The sequence below is a fragment of the Manacus vitellinus genome, unplaced genomic scaffold (genome assembly GCF_001715985.3).
Source record: "Manacus vitellinus isolate BGI_N305 unplaced genomic scaffold, ASM171598v3 scaffold_1_pilon, whole genome shotgun sequence".
Taxonomy (NCBI): Eukaryota; Metazoa; Chordata; class Aves; order Passeriformes; family Pipridae; genus Manacus; species Manacus vitellinus.
Window position 1 is genome coordinate 47,779,750 of NW_021939396.1, and position 22,256 is coordinate 47,802,005.

The following is a 22,256-nucleotide window of genomic DNA, read 5'->3' on the forward strand; positions in this document are numbered from 1 at the left end:
TAACACGTTCTCTTTGTCAGTAGGAAAAACTGCAGAGACAAAATAATCTGGTCCTTGAGCAAATGCTAAAGCCTACAGCTTGTGGGTGAAGTTCTGCAGCAGGTTCTGCTCCCAACTCTCAACAATCTCCTAACAGTCTCTCACAGCTGACAACTAGTTAGCCAGGATTCTTGATCAGAACCCAGGTTTTACACTCAAGGCTGTTATATCAAAAATAGATACAACCATCCTATTCCCATATACAGACTCTTCCCACCCTGTCTTGGAAAGGAGTCTGCCAGAGATGTGCTGCCACAGTGACTGCCAGCCTCCTGCAGTGCCTGGAAGGTCAATGGCTGGTTTGTTTCTGCACTGTGAACAGACTGAAGTAGGAACAAGATGTGGGGCTATGAAGGCACCTGCACTTCTTGGCATTTGAACACAGTCCACATATCTACTGCTCAAGACAACAGCTATTGGATGTATCACAAATTGGACTTTAGCAGTTATCCACCCAGAACTGCTTATGGTGCCCAAATCCATTACTCAAATCTAACCCTAAATTCTTTAGCCAAGTGTGAGAATTTGAGTCTCCTATTTGCAATGTACTGCTTAGTTTATGTGAGTGCTGATGTGGTTTCAACTGAACGTGACTTGTAGCTCTAAGCGAAGTCTTGCATGTTAGGGGTAAGCTGGTACAAATACAAACATCCACAGCATCTTCAGGGAAAACTTAAAAACTCAGAAGTTCATTGGATTGAATAGATGAAAATAAATAACCAAAGTGGGGGCTCATTAAGTTCAGTTGTTTATATTCATTTATACTCATTCCAGCTGTGGATAAAGTGTTTTAGAATAAACAGTATTGTAGATGACTACGCGGGTAAGATAGCATTCTGCCTTGTGTCTGCCCATCAGCAAACTCTAAGAGACTTTCTTTAAGCAAAAAAACCCAACCAACCAAAAAACCCAAAACAAACACCAGCCATAAAAACCCCAAACAACAAAGTCCCCACACAAACAAAAAACCCTCCAAACCTTTCCAAGGCTACTTTACCTTCCATAAGGTTCTTTTCATAATGCTTTATGCTCCACTAGGAATGTACTTTATCTAAACAGTAGGATCGTACACGTGTTTATGTTTGGCAGCTTACTCAAAAATAGTATGAAAATATTCTTAACATACTACAGCTTGAAACACTGCATGATAGAAACAGTCTGCGGTTCTAGCATGCAGAACGGGAATCACAAGGTTCTGATGGACAACAGGGAAGACTACAGATTACCAGATACTACACGATTGTTCTCATTAAAAATAGTAAAACATTAATTACATTACAGGAAATACTAAAAATACAGCAAACTTTGCAGTTTGTAGGTTCTGTAAGAAGAATGATTTTAGTTCTGTATTAGTTATTATTGAAACTCACACAGTACCAGCTCCTTAAACTACAGCGGCACTGCATGTACATGCCAGGATCTGCAGTTTGAATAGTACAGGTCATTGAGACAGGTAACATTCAATGAGGTTGAGATAAAGCGTGAGCTATCACAAGAATAAATGTATAACATTCCCTGAAAAATTGCACAGAAGTGAACAGCGGCTGCTAATACCAGATAAAGCAAGAGAGAGGATATGTGCTCGCCTTACAGCATGGCAGTGACCACCAGCTGAGAGTCTACGTTGAACTTGCTCTCACAAGAATCCCAAGTCTGTCTGTCTGTCCATCACAGGGGTTAGTTTTAAGCCCAGACAAAATTGTTCTACCCAATTCCTGCCAAGGACCTCTGAAACAGGCTAGAAAATGTCTCTGTTTTAACATCAAAAATGCACTATGAACTCAGAATCTTGTATGAAAGTACATTAAAACAATTTACCGAGGATAAAAAAGACCTCATGAAGGTTTTACTCCCCTCCTTTTCCCCTCAATATGAAGGCTACTCTGCTTTTGTCCCCCTCCCACCTTCTCCCCTCCCCACCTTAAATAAGCAGATGCAATCAAGGAGAAGTTTATTTTGAACCAATTCTGCAAAACAGTTCAACAATGCCATACTTTATAAAAATACTTAGTTACATAATTAAACTTATTACTATTTATATAAAAAGTGTGAATGTGAATTTTAAACTCTGTTAGGGTAAGAACCACATCAAGGTTTTCAGGTGAAACAAATAAATTTTCATAAACATACAAACTCTTTTGGAGAAGTTTTATAATACACAACCATTTACAATGAACACGTTCATTAAGTTAGTGTTTTATTCCTTTACTATACAAGTGTTATTACAATGAACTGTTCCATTCAGTAATCAAAAATCCATACAATGCCAGTGTCATTTTTGGCATTTCTTGTTATGACTGTAGTAATACATAAACTCATATGATTGTGTTATTAATTTTAAAATATTTAGAAAAATTAAAATTCCATCATATTTTTGGGGTTTTCTGATTTTTTGTGTGTGTGTGTGTGTTTTTTTTTAATTTTTGTTTTTCTTACATAAAGCCCTTTTAAAATTTGATAACCACAGATGTACAGTTGATGAGCGATGATGAGGGAAAATGAAAAATGATGGCACTGTTCTTACACAGATCTGTTTGGTAGTTGGATTCAATGTAGTGTAAACCCATGAAGAATGCTTAGTACCAGAACTGTATTACCAGTTTTTCTGAAATTCATTTGTTGGATAGCTTTACAATGATAATATGAATTCCAACCTGGTAGCTAAGTAAGAGTTTAGCGTTTCAAAATTAAGCATGATCAGAAATTCAAGAACCTCATGCAACTTGCTGAGTAAAAGACATGACGTTATTGCTTGATATGTCAGTAGCCAAGGAAAGTAAATCTAGATGTAGTGTCAGCTGGGCTGAATGCCAGCAAATTTCATCATTTGGACAGTATTAAATATATTTTATACCTTTAGTTTTTAAACTTTCACATTTTCTTTTGCTTATTTTTAGTTAAATAATTCTGTAGGAAGGGCAGAAGTAGGAAGAGCAACTGTGTGTGTGTCTTAATAGTCAAGAAAAGCAAAAGTGCAATCAAATCCCTGAACTAGTGACAGATAACTTTTGTGGCACCCACCCTTGTTAACACAAACAAGCCACATACAACAGTACCAAACCTGTCTCTCAAAAAGGACTAAAGAGTGGTCATTTACCAGCTTCAGTCTTGCTTTCCTGGTGAGCTTTGTTCAGGTAGTCTTCCCATACAAAAGCTTGCTGTTGGATTGGAGCTTAGAAGATTAAAGGCTTTCCCCCCCTGATTGTATTACATAGCTTCAAGTTCAAATATCATCATACTTTATCAACACAATTTTATAAAATATTACCTCATTTTCTAGTTACCTTCAATTATTCTTAATTAGTTATGTAGAAAGAAAAAAGAAAAACCTCTCATGCTACTTTCCAGTTATATTAATACAGGTATTAACACAGTGCATTATGCTCTCTAATTTCACTATTGAGGCCTACCATTTAGATCACATTTCTCATTCACTGTTCCAATTTCTCTTTTAACCTGACTACCCTAATTAAGTCCATGCAAGAGGAAGCTTAAATATCAAGACTATATATCAAATAGAGTTGTACCATCTCTTTTTTGAGGTGGGGGTGGGGGGCACACACATGTATTTTTAAACACAGGGAATTTTACAGAACTGGAATAGAATTGCTTGGTCCCACAAAGTTCTTCTGCTTAAAAAATGCCTTACCCCAAGGTCACTAATTCCAGACAATTCCCTCTTTAGTAGAATGATTAGCAAATGTTGGGAAAATAAAGGATTTGAAACATTGGTTTTTCTGCTATTGTTCACACCAACACTCATTTTTCTGCCCCTTATTTTCATTAAGCTTCCTTTGGACCCTGAAAATAAGTTGGGAAAGAGGAAAAAATAAAAACATGTCATTGGTAAATTAGAGTATAACACTTCAAAAGTGGTTTTGTGCAACTGCATTATGAAATTCCAGTTTGCCATTAAGAGCATGCAAAGTAGCGAAGATTTTCTTTCCTGTGATTCCTTAGAGACTTCAGGAATCCTTTGCAAGTCTTTTACATTTGGCAGATTTGTGCATGTTATATAGACTGTTGGCTTATAAATTGTCTCCAGGCTGGTACTGTGGTTCTGTAGCAGTAAAGTAGTCCTCCAAGAAAGACTGTATATATTCAAATGTTGGTCTTTCATCAGGGTCTTTCTTCCAACACAGTTTCATTAACTCATGGAGAGACTCTGGGCAGCCTTGTGGACAAGGCATCCTATATCCACGTTCCACTTGTTCCAGAACTTCTCGATTCACCATCCCTAAAAGGAAAGCATTTTAACTCTGAATGACACTATGCAAAGAACAGTTTCCCAAAGTTTTAGAAGTGTCTCTCCAGCTGCCATACATGTGGATTTACCAGAACAGAACTTTTAATGAACACACTTTATAATGAGTGAATTTTTTACATTGTGCATTAAATACATTTTCTGAAAATTATTTCAGTACACTGTTAATTCCTCAACACCTGGTCTTTCTTCCATATGTATGCTTTCTCACTTTCCTACTGCCTTGAACCTGTCCTTTCAAAAAGGAGACTCAAGCACAAATACCTTCTGTCTGTCTTAGGTTCCATTCAAAGACTACTTAATTTGAAATCAGGCCATATACTTGACAGAACTGCCTTACAAATTGCAGTCACAGCAAAATATCTATTGAAATATGTTTAGTTTCAAAAACTGGTTTAGTGGGTTCAGTCTACTGATGCTCACTGTAGCCTGGGAAAATGTCAAAAGTAGAAATATCATGAACACACAGATAGGAAAACATAAGGATATACCCACTAATTTGAAAAAAAAATATCAGTTACATATACAAATGCTATTATCTTAAAGCACTTTAAAAGATATGTGATAGTTAATCTGCATATAAAACAAAGTAGCTTTGTGAACAAAGGAACCAGTGAGGTGTGACTAAGTTTTTGTGTCTGCTTCTGAACTGTGGACTCTGAATGAAGGCAAAAAGTACAAAAGGTAACTTCAGAAGCATACAATACAACAAAGGAAAGAAAAATCTATTAAACTTTTCCTTTTACCTGGATATGGCACTCTCCCCTTTGTTACCAGCTCTGTCAGTAAAATTCCAAATGACCACACATCCGACTTGATTGTAAACCGACCATACAATGCTGCTTCTGGAGCAGTCCATTTAATTGGAAATTTAGCTCCTACAAACATTAGAAAGACAGATACTCAATTTTTCTCTTGCTAATGGGTAATTTGCTTACACTGCAAAATATTTAAAAAAGAACACTGAACTCAAAACATTTTTACATTTGCTTTATTGAGAAAATCTGAGGTGGTTTAGTATTTTAGTATTTCTCAAACTAGGGCAGCAACTACTGGCTACAATTTCTGGAAACACTGAAGACATCTGAGATTCTTAATTAAATAGGTTTCAAAAAGTGAACCTGATGAGCAATCTCTCTGGAATCTCATCTCTCTTCTGTAGCATGTTTTATCCCCCAAAAATAATTAAAAACACTTTTTGAGAACATAAACAAATTGCCAAATAATTTTGAAAAATAAAAAGTTTACTAGGATTGTACTTAGGTGAGGGGGTCACCTAAACATAGCTGTGAAAATCCACTTAAAGGCAGAATCTTTATTCATAAAGACAGAATATACAGACATGCTCTGCTAAATGTAATAGTTCTCTGCCATTTGAAGGTAACAGGTCTTATTTATTCAGTAAATAAATCGGCCTTACCTTGTCTTGCAGTGTACTCATTGTCCTCTATTAACCTTGCTAAACCAAAGTCTGCTATTTTACACACAAGATTGTCTCCTACAAGAATGTTAGCTGCCCGGAGATCCCTGTGGATGTAGTTCATCCTTTCAATGTAAGCCATGCCATCAGCAATCTTAAAAGAAAAGTGTTATTAAAGGTTATTTTTCATGACGTTATGCATTTCTCCCAAGCATTAAGCTGTACCCCCTTATTTAGCTTTATTATCACTGTATAAGCATAGGAAATATAGCTTAGCAAGAGCTTGTGCCAGCACTGATTAGAGTGTGTCCAGCTATACAGTATCTGCTAACTGTGAACTAGACTGTTTCTTTTTTGACACATTACAAACCTACAACAGAAGGTGTAAGACAGAGCAGCATAAAATAGTCAGAGCATTCAATATTTATGTTTAGTTGATATCTCTTCTCTAAGCACAACATAGAGTTTTCTTAGTACCTGAGCAGCCATGTCGACCAGCTGTGGGAGTTTTAAGTATTTCCCTTCCCCTTCTTTAAGGAAGTCTAGCAAGCTGCCTGTAACAGATGACACAGTGGGGGAGGGGGGAGAGGAAAAAACCAAAAAATTAACTTGACCTGAAAACACGAATGAGATTTATTTCCTAGACATTATGACTGACACATTCATCTCATGAAATCTGTATTTGAAAATCCATCATTTACCAGAATATATAACTCAACGACTGTGCCTGAAGTTACTTCTGTCTGATAACTAGTTAGAGCAGTTTTATCCAAGTATTTTGGAATCCACTTCAATAATTCAACTAACTAATAAAACAGGCTGCTGCTTGATGATTATACAGAAATACATTAGAATTTTTCCAGTGTTGCTGGTATCAATGCTCTTCCTAGCTGGACTGCCTTCCACAGTGAGATTTGTAATTACAGAACAAAAAACCTCTATCCCTTAAATTTTTCTGCCACTCCCAATTATACACTAGAGAAATTATCCTGAAATTGTTGCTTTTATTCTGTTGCTTTTTCTTCCTTACAGAGGAAAACAAAACTAATTCTTTACAGTATATTATTTTCTCCCATTTATATAATGCAATTGTACCCAAAACATTACAACATAAGCAGTATCTGAAATCAGTTCCAAGGAGCTGTGCTTCTTTGTAGACAGCAATCTTTACATATGCAGTATAGCTCAGTCTTTGGCACAACAGCTTTCTCTACAGGTGGTATTATGCCATAAGAAATAGGAACATGACCTTTTTCTAAGAAACTGGTGAAGACTGATAACCAACAAAATTACAAGTGTGGTGATGGTGGGGAAAGAAACCACTCGATTGTGTATCCTGCAGTGGATTCATAGCAGTAACCATGAATTAGATTCCTCCAACATGACTTTAGTGATTTGCTGTATTTTTGTACTGAAAGCAAAAATGTGGCAGGCCAGACCCACACTGCTGTTGCTGTTTGCTGTGTGTGTTTTTACAGACTTTTTCCGATCTTGATTAATGAGCTCAAAGGACCAAAGAGGGGCAAAGATTTCACACTGATCTCTAGTAACCTGTCCACACTGAAAAAAAAAAGTAGGGTACTATGCAGTTCTTATCTACCTCTTTTCCTTGTAAAAGGATAAATATAAAAAAATCGTTCTACTAGCTTTTAAGTATGAACCACCAAAGAAGCTTTATGGGTTTTTTGTAAAATGTGAGAAGTTTATCAAATGAAAATAGTGAACAGAAACTTCCAATGGCATTTTGAATCCATAATTTAGACAAATGTACAACTCTTTTTCCAATTCATTAATACTGCTTTTGCAAGGTAACCAGTTCTAGTGTTAAACCTTGCTTTTCCTTAGACAGACAGTTACAAATATTTGTTTTCCTGATTGCCTTTTTAAAACCTGATTTTTGAACAATGAAAGCAGATTTTGCGTGGCAGTTTTAGATCTGAAAGAGATACTGTCTAGTGTTATTTGGAAATAACAACAACGCAGAAGGAACTTTTTAGATTTTCTATTCCCATTTACCTTTTCAAACGTACAGCCCTTTAAAAACCCCATCAAAACAGGAAAAAACCAAAAACACATATGTATGGCACAGTACTGAACACAACTAGCCACTCTCTTGGACTTAAACATTGCTTCTGTATCTTACGAGGATAGCAAAATTTCTCTGTGAGTTGAACAGAAGTCTGTATTTTATAAAAAATGGAAAAATAGACTTGAAAATCTGCTGCTTCTTAACACTAATATCCTTATGATGTTTATTTCTACATTCAGCCTAAATCTCTAAATCTGTGTTTCAGCTGCAGGGGGAGGGGGAAATGATATAAAGCAAGGGAAGAAGGATGAAAGACTGAACACAAGGAGATAAAGGAAGGAGTCTGGAAAAAAAAACCTCAACCTTTTTTAAAATTTACTATTACACTGCTGGAAAAGAAACACTAAAAAAACCCGAAAGCCCAGTGTACTCTGTTGTGAGCATAACTTGTCTACAAGCATAATGATATGATGATATAATGACATTCCCAGCTATACCATCCAATTTAAATGTGACAGGCAGTACACACTAAAAATGAGGAGAAAAAACCCCCCAATCTTGTACTTGGAAGATTACCAAGGGTGACACAGATGTGCAGAAAAAATCATGCATCCACCCACGATCTAAATCAGAACTGCTTCAAGTAGGTCAAGCGTTACTCATTTTAATTTAATCAAAATTAACACTTATACTCCAGTCAGCTTAAACCTAACATTAATTAAACATTTAATTTACTGCTGAGGTCTTAAATAATCTTTTAAACATGGTACCTCTAACTATTCTGTCACACACCTTTTGTCATGAATTCAGTGACGATGTAGATTGGTTCCTCAGAAACAACTGCATACAGGGGAACAAGTTTGTCGTGTCGTAATTTCTTCATGATCTGAGCCTCCTGCAGGAAAGCTTCTGGCATCATTGTACCAGGTTTTAGTGTCTTGATTGCTACTTTTGTTGTTCCATTCCATGTTCCTAAAGTAACAAATCAGGTTTTATTCTCCACTATAATACTGAACAGATTTTCTGCTTCTGTTTTCTTAGCTAACAGAATAATTATAAACGAAACTATACTGAATATTAATTTTAGTGTTACATGCCTGATCATAACTGTTATTTTTTCCCTTCATTTCATTATGATATTACCTTTTCAGATCCTGATACTGATATACCTAAAATACTATTAAAACATTCACAGGAAAAACTGAAAGGTGTCACATTAAGCTCTTACCCATCCATACTTCACCAAAACATCCTTGGCCCAACTTAACCTCCAGCCTCAAGGATTCTCTAGGAATCTCCCAGGCATCTTTTGCTAGTCCCTGTGTTTGTGGTTTCACAGTGGGACACACAGTCGTTAGCTTATGACACAGCCCATCGGCATGTTCTGGAAAACAGAAAAAATAAGCTTCATAGTTAAGCAGGGGTAAGACTGTAACGGAAGAAACATCTTAATGTTGATAAAAAGAACTAGTCCGTTTACTGTTTGTTGAAATCAAAAAGAAAATTTTATAGTTTTGGTTTTAAATATAAGCTACATATGTAGTCCTTCTTCCTCACAACAGGCACAAGGCAGCATTGGAACACTATAACTTGGGCTTACCTCTGTAGTGTTTCACCAACTTCTGTAGAGATTCAAATTGTGCTCTGGTTGTGATATAGTATCCACCATTGTCAAGTTTTCTGATTTTGTAGTGTTTCACATTATCACCTCTGACCTCATCCCAGTCACGTATGGAAAGGGAATAAGCACCTAGGAAACAAGTTACACCTGGTTCTTCACTAAAATTTAAAAACATATTTAACTTATCCACACAACTGTCATTATACACACACATGTCCACATACATACATGACATGTGATAGGCATAAAAATGTTCATTACGCCCACCTTGGTGGGGGGGAGGAGGGAATGGGAGAGAGAAATGATACACAGACATATACGTACCTTTAGTGGTTTCACTCTCTCTTACTAAGAAAATACCACGCTGGTTCCCAGGATTTAAAAGTAGCCTTTCTGCATCCTTCCTGCCCATCTTACCAAAATACCACCTAGAAAATTTTAAAGGAAACTTGTAAGTAAAAGCTTCTGATTCCTTGGTACTCATATAACAAAAGGTTTGGAAATCTCAAGCATCGACTGGACCACTAATACCCCAAAGCAGATACAGATCAACAGAAGTAATGACATCCATATAATCACAAGATTAAGATGACCTATTTCTATATGACTCTCATTTCTGTTGTTTGCAAAATACATGTAAAGAGGACTGTATCTGCAAATATTATGGTTTTCTGGTGGTTTGACAATGGACATCAACTGTACTTAACACTGAAAGTAACACCCTCTTCTGGCTAAGTTTATAGGTCAGGCTGAATCAGACGACCCTCTTTGGTAGAACTCTCAAAACACTGCAACAGCTGAAACCACCTTCTCAAAGAACATAAAGCCTCTTCTCTCTAAGAGGCTTAATGTTAGAAAACAGTATTTAATGCAAAGTGGGTGTGCATAAATATCACTGGATCACAGGTTCATTCTGGTTGAAAGGGGCTCTTGGGAGGTCTCCGGTCCAGCCTCCTGCTGCAAGCAGGGTCAGCAGTGAAATCAGATCTGGTTGCTCAGGATGTTGTCCACTTCAGGCTTGAAAACCTTGAAGGATGAACTGCCAACCTGGGCAACCTGTACCCCTTCCTGGCTGTTCTCAGGATTAAAAGGTTTCCTATATCCAATTGGAAACCCTTCTGTTTCAATTTCTGTTGCCTCCTGTCCTTCATTACCTCAGTATATGATTCTACTGATCATTTAGAAACACACCTATTATAGGTATCATTTACTTCTCTATGAGTAACACTCCATTTTGCTGAATCATCCTGATACCAAAAAGTATGCCGATATCTTAAAAGACCTGTATTTTTTCTTGCCTTAAGTTCTTTCACAAAAGGAATTTCTTATATGCTCCCACAGTGTGCTCATCATGATGAATACATCGTGAGGCACTGTCCTCAGCCAGTGATAATTTTAAGGTCCATCTTCATATGAACACCTAGACTTTGAAATAACATTTATTTCTAATTATATTTTAATTTGATTATGTGCCTCAGAAATCACAAAGTGATGCAAAGTGTAAATTTCAAACATTTCAATTTGTCACCATCTTAGCATCAAGCAAATCTGGCTTCACGAGTGATGGGAAATAGTATTGCAGACTGCTGAAAAACAATGGCTTTGTGGGTGAAATATCACTTTGCTGGCCTGTGAACAGAATGGCCTGTGCAATCTCTGGGGAATTTGAAACTTATTCTTACATTTTGTTGTATTTGCAGTTTGACTGTTTAAGCAGATGTGCAAAGCTGGAAATGGACATGAGGGTGTGCATGCTTGAGACAATTTGGATGTAACCTATAATCTTACTGAGCCCTAGTTAATGACTTCACATGAAAATGCCTCTTCCCCAGGCTACTACAAAAATTTATAAACTATATTGTAAAGTGCTTTTTATTTTTAATTACCTATGAAATAACGGCAGGGTTTAATTGTTGTTTTTATTGCCATTAAGCATTTCTATTACAGTGTAATTCAAAAGACATGAATAAGATGGATCCTGTCACAAGCAGTTTCTGATATAAATGGAACATATATCCTTTGGGCTTAGAAAAGGCTGCTTAAAGAAAATCCTAGCATCTTGGGGCTCTATATTACTTTTGCACTTGTAACTCCAATTGCAGTCACAACATAAAACCTGTAAACATGATCAAAGCACAGGGCTAACCAACTCTAAAGCAAATGAGCAGTATTCCAAATGCTGTGGTGATCTTTATTAAAATTAGCACTGGTTCTTTAAAACAGTCAGTTTTAAAAAGCTTCCTTCCTTATTAATCACCCTTCACTCTCACCTCTAGTCATCACAAACCTATGACAAATCTCACCACTCTGTTCTGCCAATCTTTAGGAGCCACGGTTTCTTTGCAAAAGGCTATAATTTCCATTTTACCACCACCACAGTTGTGATGACAGTATGCTTTTATTGCATAATTTAAAAAAAAAAAACCCTCAACATCTAAAAAAAAAATTAAGAAAAAGATAGTAATTTTAAAACCAGATGAAACTCAAGGGTGTAGAATAACACTGCAGCTTTGATGCAATCACTTTTTAATAGCAAAGAGCCAAGTGACAGCAGCAGCAACATGCTAAAATCTCAGCTTGAGATTCAGGAAACATCTTGAAAATCAGGCACTTTTCCCAGAAGTGCAGTAGCAAGCAGAGAAGTACACAGATCATGTATCAGGGAACTGCTTATTGGCAGTACCATGCCTGTATATTGAAGCAAGAGCTGCGGAACTTTATATTTCTAGTACAACAAATACAATCCCTTGGAACAAGCATAACCTGAAACGGTACTCCAACTCACAGTTCCCACAGTCACTTTATGTGGTTCTGTAAGCTCTCTGGGATCTTTGTTTGCAAATAAATTTAGAAAGTACTGGCACACAAAGCAATATAATCTTCCAAATTCATCTTAGGGTACCAAACAATTTTGTCACCAAAAAGTTATAGATTAATAGATTAGCAATAACTGTGAAACAAATGTTATTTTAGAATGCAAGATTAGGTGATACCAAGGATATAGGTGATGTTGAATCAGGGTTTGGCAAGCAAAAATAAGGATAAAAACGTAGAGTTGATGGTGTGTGAACTGTTCAACTAAATCCCATTCATTTTTGCTTTATGTGGTATGCAATGCATGTACTCCAATTCTTACCTCTGCTGCATTCTCCTATCATTTTTCCTTTAGCCCCGAGTATAGCAAACAGGCATAAAACATCTGCATGAGTGTCCACCTCGCATTTACTAATAATTATACCTTTGACACAATCCAAGTAGCATTGCTATTCTTTAATTAGTAGTATTCTCCTACTTTATCCTAAAATGTTACATATACTGAATTAAAGGATTCACATCCCTGTACCCTGTATGACAGGGTACAAAGTGCAGAATGAATAATAAGAACGGATTGACAGGATACAAGTCTTACTCTTCGGCTTGAATGGAGTCTGCAGGAGCTACATAATTGCTTGGGATGTAGCCTGTTTTTCCTGTAGCAATGGATCTTGCTTCCCACCAGTCTCCTTCCCTGCAATAAAACATCAGTTACCTCTTCCACATATAAACAATGCATAATTCCCTGGCACCTGTAGTCACATACGAAAGGCAGGCAAATTTAGGTAACATGTTATTTTAATTATGAAGGTATCTAAACCATTTTGTACTGCACTTACGTGCATCTTCTTATGTTCTAAGCAACATTAGTGCCTCTTAGCAGAATTTAATATTCTCAAGATTTGGGGGTTTTTTTTGGTTAGGTTGTTTGGGTTTTTTTTAAATGTAAAACCAAAATGTTTTATGGCAGAGATGTGTAAATGAACTTCCCAGTTCTCTAGTCTTCATCTGCCTCTCCAGCTCATTCTGCCTGTATGCTGACAGCAGTAAAGGACAGGAAGCCAGCTAATAAAACTAAGAGAACTGAACAAATGAAAACTGCTACATGTATGAATTAGAATTATTACTGTACCAAAAAGTTGTGTGTAAGGAAACCTCCAAAGCAGGCAAATTACTTTCTTTTCACTAGACTTCTACAAATCAGACTGTAATGCAGTAATCCTGTTGCAACTGAACATCAAACTACCCATAAACTATCTGTACATGAGTTTACTGTGGAGGCCAGCTAGATGCAATTCCATGTTGAGATGTCCCTGGTACAGGACACTCGTCTCTGGAATTTGCAGTGCGGTGGTGCCAACTGTGCCCACCTCCCATGAAATCTGGAATCCTGTCAGAGGGTATCTGCACAGTGCAGAGTCTGGGATGGAACAGTGCACATCTCCACCTTTTCTGCCCTGAAGGGGGTGGCTGTGCCTTCCTGGGGCAGGGAGTGGGAGGGAGTCACCCAATCACCCGAGGACAGGCTTGGGGCTGTGCCAGTCACTACAGTTCTACATCTGCACCCAAATCTTGATCTCAGTGCAATTATTGTCTTAGCTGTATAAATATTTTAACCCCATACACGTTGAATATTGCATGCACTCAAGAAAAGAAGAACAAAATCAATCTACTCTTCACTGAAATAGGATACATAGATTTCAAGAAGAGTTGAGGATCTAATTATTCCCAACAACCATGTGAGGTCTGTGAATGAAAACACTTACGTGTTATTTATTATTTGGAACCGTTCACCTTTCTTAAATGAAAGGTCATCTGTAGTTCTAGCTTCATAATCATATAAGGCCACAAATACAGTAACACCACCTTAGGAAAAATAAAAAAAATACCATATGATATAGCAGTAATGTTGCAACACTTGATTTAAGGACTTAAGAAACAACTCATCAATTTAGATTTGAAAGCAACTAAACACTCTGGGTTGTATCTCATTTTGGAAGATGGATTAATAATCTGCTAATTTTTTAAAATGGAGCAATGCCTATAAACAGACATCCTAAAAATATGCTTCCACACCAAAAAAGGCCACTAGATACATCACTGGAACTACACTAATAATTATAGCACTTATATACAGAAACCTGCATGACATTACAGCAGTAAAAAAATCCCCTAGTTTCTTTATTAGGCTTGTTTCTTGTGAAGAAATGCAATTTCCACAACACCACAATGGTGAACCATCAGCCGATAATTTTTACGAAGTAGTTTCCTGATGAACTTAGCTATAAATAACTGATGTGTTCCCAACTTTCTGAGGTTACACATTAAAATCTACTCAAGGAACTGAATCAGAAAAAAAATTATTCTTGTAGGGTACAAAGACATTTCTCTGCTTTAGGACTAACGATTTTTTTAATTCCCCAGCCGTGAAACAGACTCTTGCTGAGGATGATACATCAGTGCATTACTCTAGAGAACAAGGACCAAGACAGGTCACAGGAGGAACAGTTGCACTCTACCAACCCTATGGGATTTGCTTCCCCATCCCACTTCTGGTATAGGGCACGTTGTTGAACATGTCCCACAAACTGGACAGATTTGAGAGAGATGGATAGTAAGAAGAATCCTACATTTACTGGTAGGAAACTTTTTTCTACACTTCAAAGAACTAATCTACAAAACTGGGCTAAAAGAAGAAGAGGGAAAGGAGAACAGGCTATTTGAGATGTACAAGCTACTGTAACTAGGAGAAAGTTAAAATAGAAAACTGCAAATGGATAATTCAAAAAGACTTTTTAAGCTCCTGAAATGCTATTTAACAGTATAATGGACATTTAAGAAGCCTGATGATAGTCCAACAATAACTTATTTTTAAATGTTTAATACTATATCTCTAATACGCACCAGGACATATACGGAAGTCCACCAACAGAAACATGTTGCATCTAATTTTAGATCTTACAATTAACATGATCTGAAAGGAAGAACACGTAATGCAACAGGGATAGTCTATATCAAATATTCTTTTGCAACGTAAACTCTCTGATGCAAGAGTTCCTAATCACTTAAATATTTTCATTTGATTTGGAGTCTTCCTGTGATTACAGTCTCTCAGCAGGCCTCAGCTGGAAATGAATTTACAGTTCCTCTAGGAGAAACAGAACAAAATCCCCACAGGAGGTTAGAGTAATTGAGGTGTTTTTTTTTTAAAGAGTGATTTATGAACTGAAAATGAATGAAAATACTCCCTAGAAGTTAACAGTTCCTAACTTAGGTTAAAAATCAACACAGTTCTACCAATTTTTGCCTGTATTACTACATTATTACATTATTTTGATGACACAAACTTCTACCTGGAGCAAGAAAACTGTGGGGACACATACCACATTCAAACAAACAGAAAGCAAACGTTATGGAACTAAACCATCCCCAGGGACATCTTCAGCAGATGAAACAAAAATCAATATCCTCAAGCCACAATATCACAAAAGTTTTTAACTGCATATAAAGAAATTGGGAGACTCCATGAACCTCAAAACACTTCAGCTACCTTAAAACCTCTTTTTGTTCTTACTCACAAGTGTAATTTATTTCATAACAAAGAATAATAAAATACTTAAGGAGAGCAGCATCAGCACAGAATGTTTTAAGCAAAGATACTCTCAAATGATTTTAAGTCTCTTGCAGCTGTTTTCTTTGTGAATCACTGTGAGGTGATCTAGTTTAGCTGTTTAAGTTATCTGTGACCACAAGACTTCCCTTAAAGGTTTTCCTTTCTTTAGGTCAGTATTCCCATCCTCTAATCTATGACTGGTTTTGGAGAGAAGACTTTGCCTTCTTGTTTAGCATGAGGATTACAGAGCACTAGTACTCACATAGCTTCATAGAAGGCAAGAACAGCAGTCTATTTTTCTGTTTTGATTTTCAGTAATATTGTATAAATTCAAAGTATCTGATGACTGAGAATGTGTAATACAGAAGCAGTGTGACTAACTCAGATTTCTTCTCCTTTTCTGCTCTAGAGGAATAAAAGATGGCTCAACTCTTTTCAGCCTCACTACAGTCCACGATGACAACCAAATCATCCTATTGTCACACATCACTGATCAACTGGATAAGTACTACTGACACTTACATCCTGTTTGACAAGCCCATCTATTCTCCTCTCTTGCGAAGCGAAGGGCAACAGAATGTTGCCAGTGTTTTATTCGCAGCAAATACAAAAAGCTTACAGCCAGATGAAGGTTGTCATCTCATTCAACTCACAAAAACACCCAGTTTTGGTGTTTGGTACATTCAGTATTGAAAATCAGTACTGAATGTACCAAATAATTGTTACTACAATTTTATTTATTTAAAAAGTGTGTTTGTTTGTGGATAGGCTGGTTTTACAGAACAAGGAGGAATAATTTCATATGCAGTATCATTTTACCTAATTGAAAAACAATGGGAGCGTTCACACAAATCAGCCTGCCTGCTGATAATCAATTTCACACTGATGAGATGTTAGACTCTCTTTTCATGAGAAATTTCTTTTGTTGAGTCTGCTTCAAGATATAACATGCTTAACTACCAGCAGGAACAGGAACAGGCAAGGGAACACCCCTTCTGGTCTGTGCAGCAAAGGCTTTGTGGTACCAAGGGGGGCTTATATACCTGATGTCTGGTAAAGCCCAAAAGTGCCTACACACAAAGCTGGAGATTCCCACATGAACTAAGAACCAGATCTAGTAAAAAAGAATACACTTCGGTTCTTGGAGGAGATGAGTACAATAAACTTCCCTCAGTAGAGCTAATAAATATAAAGAAATGCTGCCCTTATTTAATATCTTTATATGTTCATCCAAAATGGAGATTCAGAGCTGACTCATAAATTTTGAGACAGGCTAGATGCTCATTTTAATTATTTGGTTTTTAATGAATTCCGAAGAAAAGGAATATGAGGTCAGACCTGACAATTCATATTTGGTTTCTGAATTGCTTAATGTCAAGGTCAGAGTGGGTTTTCATGGATCTCAAATTTCTTGTGTTTAAAAGACTTTAAATGCCACTATAACAAAGGAAACATTTAAGCACTGTAATTGTGCCAACATTATAGGTTTGTGGGAAAACTAGAAATAGTCTAATAACAAATTATTTACTCTGTTTTGTGAAGTCTGTTCAAAGCTTCTAGAATAAATTAGTGTTTCTTTCTTGTCTCTCTCTCAAAAAAAAAATAAATTACAGCTTCCTCTCAAAAATATCCATCAAAACTATGAAATCAGCCATGTGCACAAAATCAATATTTTTTAGAATAAAGTTTTAAGATTTTGATGTAAAGATGTGCACGCTGCTTTAAAATGCTGTATCTTCTGTATCTCAGTCAAGAAGGTCTCTGTGCCTTGCAAATTCTATTTTTACGTTTTCAATTTTGGTTTTCATATGACCACCAACAATGAGATTTCTGCTCTTTTGTTTCACACATGTTGTTTATATAGTAGAATATACTGCATATCCTGCTTAGCTTTATAAATAAACATATTCAATGTTGTATTAATATAACTCACAGCTAATCAAGCCTGAAACCCAGTTTAAAACATCAATTTCCTGAATCCAAAGTGTTTTTCATTTTGTACCTCTCTCCAAGTTTAAAGCCATTATCCCATATGTATCCCTTCAACAGCTTAGAACTTCTAACACAATTTCATCAATTCTCATTATTGTCTTTAATAAGTCTCAAATTTCTCTGTGCTGCCATCCTAATTACCCCCACAAAAAATAAAAAGCCTAAATACCAAACCCTCAAGCCCCAGGCACCCAGACTGAATTATTATCTAGCAGTAAAGACATTGAAAATCAGAAATCTGTAAAAGGCAATTTATTGCATTTTATCTCCATGTGTCACAGTATTTTTTGACTGTGACTGTCAAGCTGCTACAATAACAAATAATAATGATAGCATTATTTTATGTAACACTCACCTGTTAAAGTACTAGGATATGGACTTGGCACAGCTGAAAATGAAGATGATGCTCCTCCAAAGGGTGTCATTCCTGAAGGCCCTCCAAAAGGAGTCATGGAATGACTATTAAAATTAACTGCTGATCCCTTTATTGACGGTGACTGTGTTGCTTGGCTGGAGTCTGATCCATAATGACTGACATGGGAAATGACAGGTTCCGGAGCATTTTCAGTTCTGTATTTCATGGCTGGACCTTTACCTTCTTTGCTTTTAATGCACCCCATGGTTGCTTCTGTGAGAAGAAGATGAAAAAAAAAAAAAAAGAGTTCATCTTCATGCTGTGTCTTTTGATAGCTAACACAGGAGATTCCCAAAAAGTTCCACTGAATGCTAATTTATTCCTGTTAAACTACATGCAGAGTGTAAACTCTGATGAAAACTGTTCTGGAATAAAATCTAAGCCATTACCAGACTAGAGAAGCCCTAATTATTTTCCCTTACAACATCACATATTAACAGCACATTTGAATCATTCTTCATTCCAGTTTCTTGGTGGACTGTAAATGGTAACAAATTAAAAAAACGGGGAAAAACAAAAACGAGTGAATCAGGCAACAGATGAGGAAAAGACACTGAAGGTTTCTCTAGCACGGTGGAGGGTGAAACAGATACGGCAAATCCGGTGTCAGTTATACAAAGCAAATCCAAAGCAATTATACAAAGAAAACAAATGAGGCATTCCTGCTTTCTTTTTTAAGTACCTGTGCAGTGAAGTCCTGACTGACTGGTGGTATTACAAATAACATCTTTAAAGATAGAGAGAACCTTTCATCCATTGCCAGCCCCCCAAATACAGCTCACAAACAAATCTGGAATATCCACTGCCAAAGGACAGGGTTAAGCTTTAGAGAGTAACTAGAAGTATAAAACAAATTAGAAGAGTAATTACAACATCCACAAGGGTTTAGAAATAGAACTGTGCCCAGACAGGTGACAATTTATCACCCCGTTTCCCAGGATTGCCACCAGCTCCCACTACAGGCAGACTGTGCCCAGAGCTGTTTACTGTGGGGACACCTATAACCTGCTGATGGAGAGAATCAGAGAGGAGACCTGTCGTCAGCAATTAACATGACTCAGTCTTAAGAAGTCACCACCTGCCATTTATCAGGTGGTGAAAACTGGTAGCAGGCATTTTCTGGCTTACCCCAGCTGGGAAACAAATCAGCAAGAAAACAGGAGTGTCTATTAGATGCAGCACTAGTGTGGCATTAAAATTCCTGTATTGTTCATGGGGGGGAGTTAAAAATATCCTTTAACTTCAAAAGTAGAAACCTCAACAAAGAGGAAATCAACTGCTCCACATTCTCTAATGAATCAATTAAAAAAAAGTAAACAGTAGGAGTTCAAAAACATGAAAACCACATCTTTTGATAACTACAATAACAATTTCATGGACTCTAACAATTAAGGAAACACAATGTTTCTCCTTGTGTGTCTAATTATTCCTTTCCTTTTCAATTTCTCTTACTTTGTTAACTATTAGACACAGAAATACGGAACAAAGTAAATCTTACTTAAACAAATACTGCCTTAATATAGTCACACTGAGAGAAACCAATACCCTCCGTATAACTAACCGTTACAATATTAAAGATACTGTAATTTCTGCAAGAACCATGAATCAGAGTTCCTGGAAAGAACAAGGTTCATAGCCAGTGAAACACCATATGGAATTTACTGCTCAAAAAGATTAAGTATATTCATCCTGTCATTTCAGCCCCTAATACTGCAACATAACTGATGCAGAAACAAGCAGCAATTTTACAAATCGTATTTGAGAGTTTTCCACAGAATACTGAATCATCACAAAAGCACACCTTTTCAATTTTTTCTTACTATTATTGCCAACTTATTAATTGTGTACAAACATCAACAGAGCACAGCTCAAATACATGTATAAGAAATGTAATGTGTCTAAATACCCTGCAAAAAATGCCTTACCATCTGCAGTAGAAAAGCCAGTTATTAATTCACAATAGAAGTCAAACACCCAGAATCATATCCATTTAACATCCCTACCACTGCAAAAAGACATTGTAATCCAAACCACTTTCTTTTGGCCATGTGGCTGCCTATTGTGACTTTTTGCCTTCCTCTGAGGCCTATTTCTTTGATTCTTTTTAAAAAACTGCAGTCAATGTTTTCTGCTAGCATTGAATAAAAACTCACTCACCTTTGCAAAAATGTCTTTGCTAATAGCACTGATTCCTTGCTTTTGGGTGGAAGTTAAGCACACAATTTAAAAGTGCAGCACACTACTTACGTTAATCAAGTAGATTAAAAGGGAAATATACACACATTTGTACGACAAACTGTCCACCACAAATATTTTTCCTCCCTTAATTCTGGCATTTGATTAACTTGCAACAGCTGATAAGACCTCAAGATTTAAAAAAAAAAAAAAAAGAAGAAAGAAAAAAAGATAGTAATTTACCAAGTCCGGTAAAATTGCTGGATGTTGCCCAAGGAATTGCTGATTTGAGCAAATGGCTGGTGACAAGACTAGGCTGTACTGCAGTTATAACTACTATCACCCACATGTGTTCACCCACTTAAGCCGTGGTTAGCAGCAAGAAGTTACTATTGGAATACTTGAGTGTCACAGAGAAAAGCCATTAAGTTGAAGACCTGAATTCATTCTAGAAAAACAGCCTCTCCTTTGCCTCTCCCCTCCCCAGCCACTTCACTGTTAAGGTAATCTTCTTTAAGGGGTTAAAGAGATTAACAACAGAGATTCACAACAGAGATTCAATCAGCACTTCAAAGAGAAAGACTTTCAGAAATAAGCAGACAAAAATGTAAATGTTCTACTTTTATAACTGCATACCTATAAAACAAAATTAAGCAAGCAAACTCCTCAGCTTTTGAAAGTGATAAACATAGACATGAACTGCTGTAAAATACTGTGCATGCATTTGTGAGGAGGAATTAGAGGCATGAGGGGAGGGAAGAAGACATAAATCAAGAGCGAGTAGTAAAGAAAAAATGACTGCCCACCCTATTGGGGGAAAACCCAATGACTTAGTACTGTTTAGTCTTGTAATAAATTACTGGATAAAGAACAAAAAATCCCTAAGCAGCTGGTGTGCAGTGTTGGATTTGATTATTCAAGTACTTCATTTGTTATCAACAATGTATACAACTGAAATAACTTCACTACTATATTTATCAATCTTTGCCTGACCAGTAACAAAATATTAAGGAATACAATTCTATGATAAAATTCATGGCTCTCTTTCTGAAGCATTGAACTCTGTTTAGAAATAGATTCAGATGAGAATGTTTGCTCTGTAGAGGTACATCTATTCAAAGAAACGCTGGCCCAAGGTACGTTATTCACAAGCCACCAATTTCCCATTAGTTAAATCATTATTTTAGAGGAGACTGGTGTCTGAAGCAATCTACTTGAGTAACTTCAGTAGCTTGTTTTTTCTTTGGAAAAAATATTCACCTATTGGCCTGATCACTGTACCCACACGTTTTGGGCGAGGGAAGGGTGGAGGTCTATCAGGAAACTATGTTCAAAAAGGCATGAACTACAAGCCCTGCTGTCTTGATCTGCTCTCTAGATGAAAACAAACCTATGCTAGAATGTTTTCAAGAAATAACAGAAGCTAAAACAATTATTGTAGGGACAGTGAAGGTTAGCAGGATACCCACAAAAATCAACAGAAGAATAAGAGTACTCCAGGAAGCAATCATCAAATGAGATTTTACTAACATTTTCAGACTTGCACTTTTTGGAGAAGTCATTTATAAAAGGCATAAGTTCACTGTTGTTCAGTACTCTACAAACACTTCAGACAATGACACAGGACCCTTATAAACCCCCTGTCAAACAAGAAAGCTGCAAAAAAGTCAATGCTGCCCTCTTATCTTCCCAACTCCTTTTTATAGCAGTGTGCCAGATCATGAAGAAAGCTTTGTTCAACAACTGAAAGTGTGGCCAGTAAAGTCTTGGTGTTGTTGGGGTTTTTTTCTGCTTTCATTTAAGGATGAGCTACCAGCCTAAGAAAAACAAGTTTTTTTTCAAGAGCCATCATATTCTAGGATACTGACAAATTC

At 36.7% G+C, this 22,256-nt stretch overlaps 1 protein-coding gene across 1 annotated transcript in view; it reads right to left on the reverse strand.

Moving 5' to 3' along the window:
- Positions 1–1,973: 1,973 nt before the first annotated feature.
- The window catches only part of YES1 (YES proto-oncogene 1, Src family tyrosine kinase), a 35,422-nt gene continuing 15,139 nt past the window's right edge, over positions 1,974–22,256 (reverse strand). Inside the window, exons 2-12 of the mRNA XM_008928343.2 lie at positions 18,148–18,420; positions 13,954–14,053; positions 12,783–12,881; positions 9,698–9,801; positions 9,353–9,502; positions 8,981–9,136; positions 8,545–8,724; positions 6,201–6,277; positions 5,724–5,877; positions 5,050–5,181; positions 1,974–4,276 (exon numbers count right to left, since the gene is read on the reverse strand). Coding sequence (XP_008926591.1) covers positions 4,068–4,276; positions 5,050–5,181; positions 5,724–5,877; positions 6,201–6,277; positions 8,545–8,724; positions 8,981–9,136; positions 9,353–9,502; positions 9,698–9,801; positions 12,783–12,881; positions 13,954–14,053; positions 18,148–18,412 — 1,626 coding nt within the window. The 5' untranslated portion in view covers positions 18,413–18,420 and the 3' untranslated portion in view covers positions 1,974–4,067. The remainder of the gene's footprint in view (positions 4,277–5,049; positions 5,182–5,723; positions 5,878–6,200; positions 6,278–8,544; positions 8,725–8,980; positions 9,137–9,352; positions 9,503–9,697; positions 9,802–12,782; positions 12,882–13,953; positions 14,054–18,147; positions 18,421–22,256) is intronic.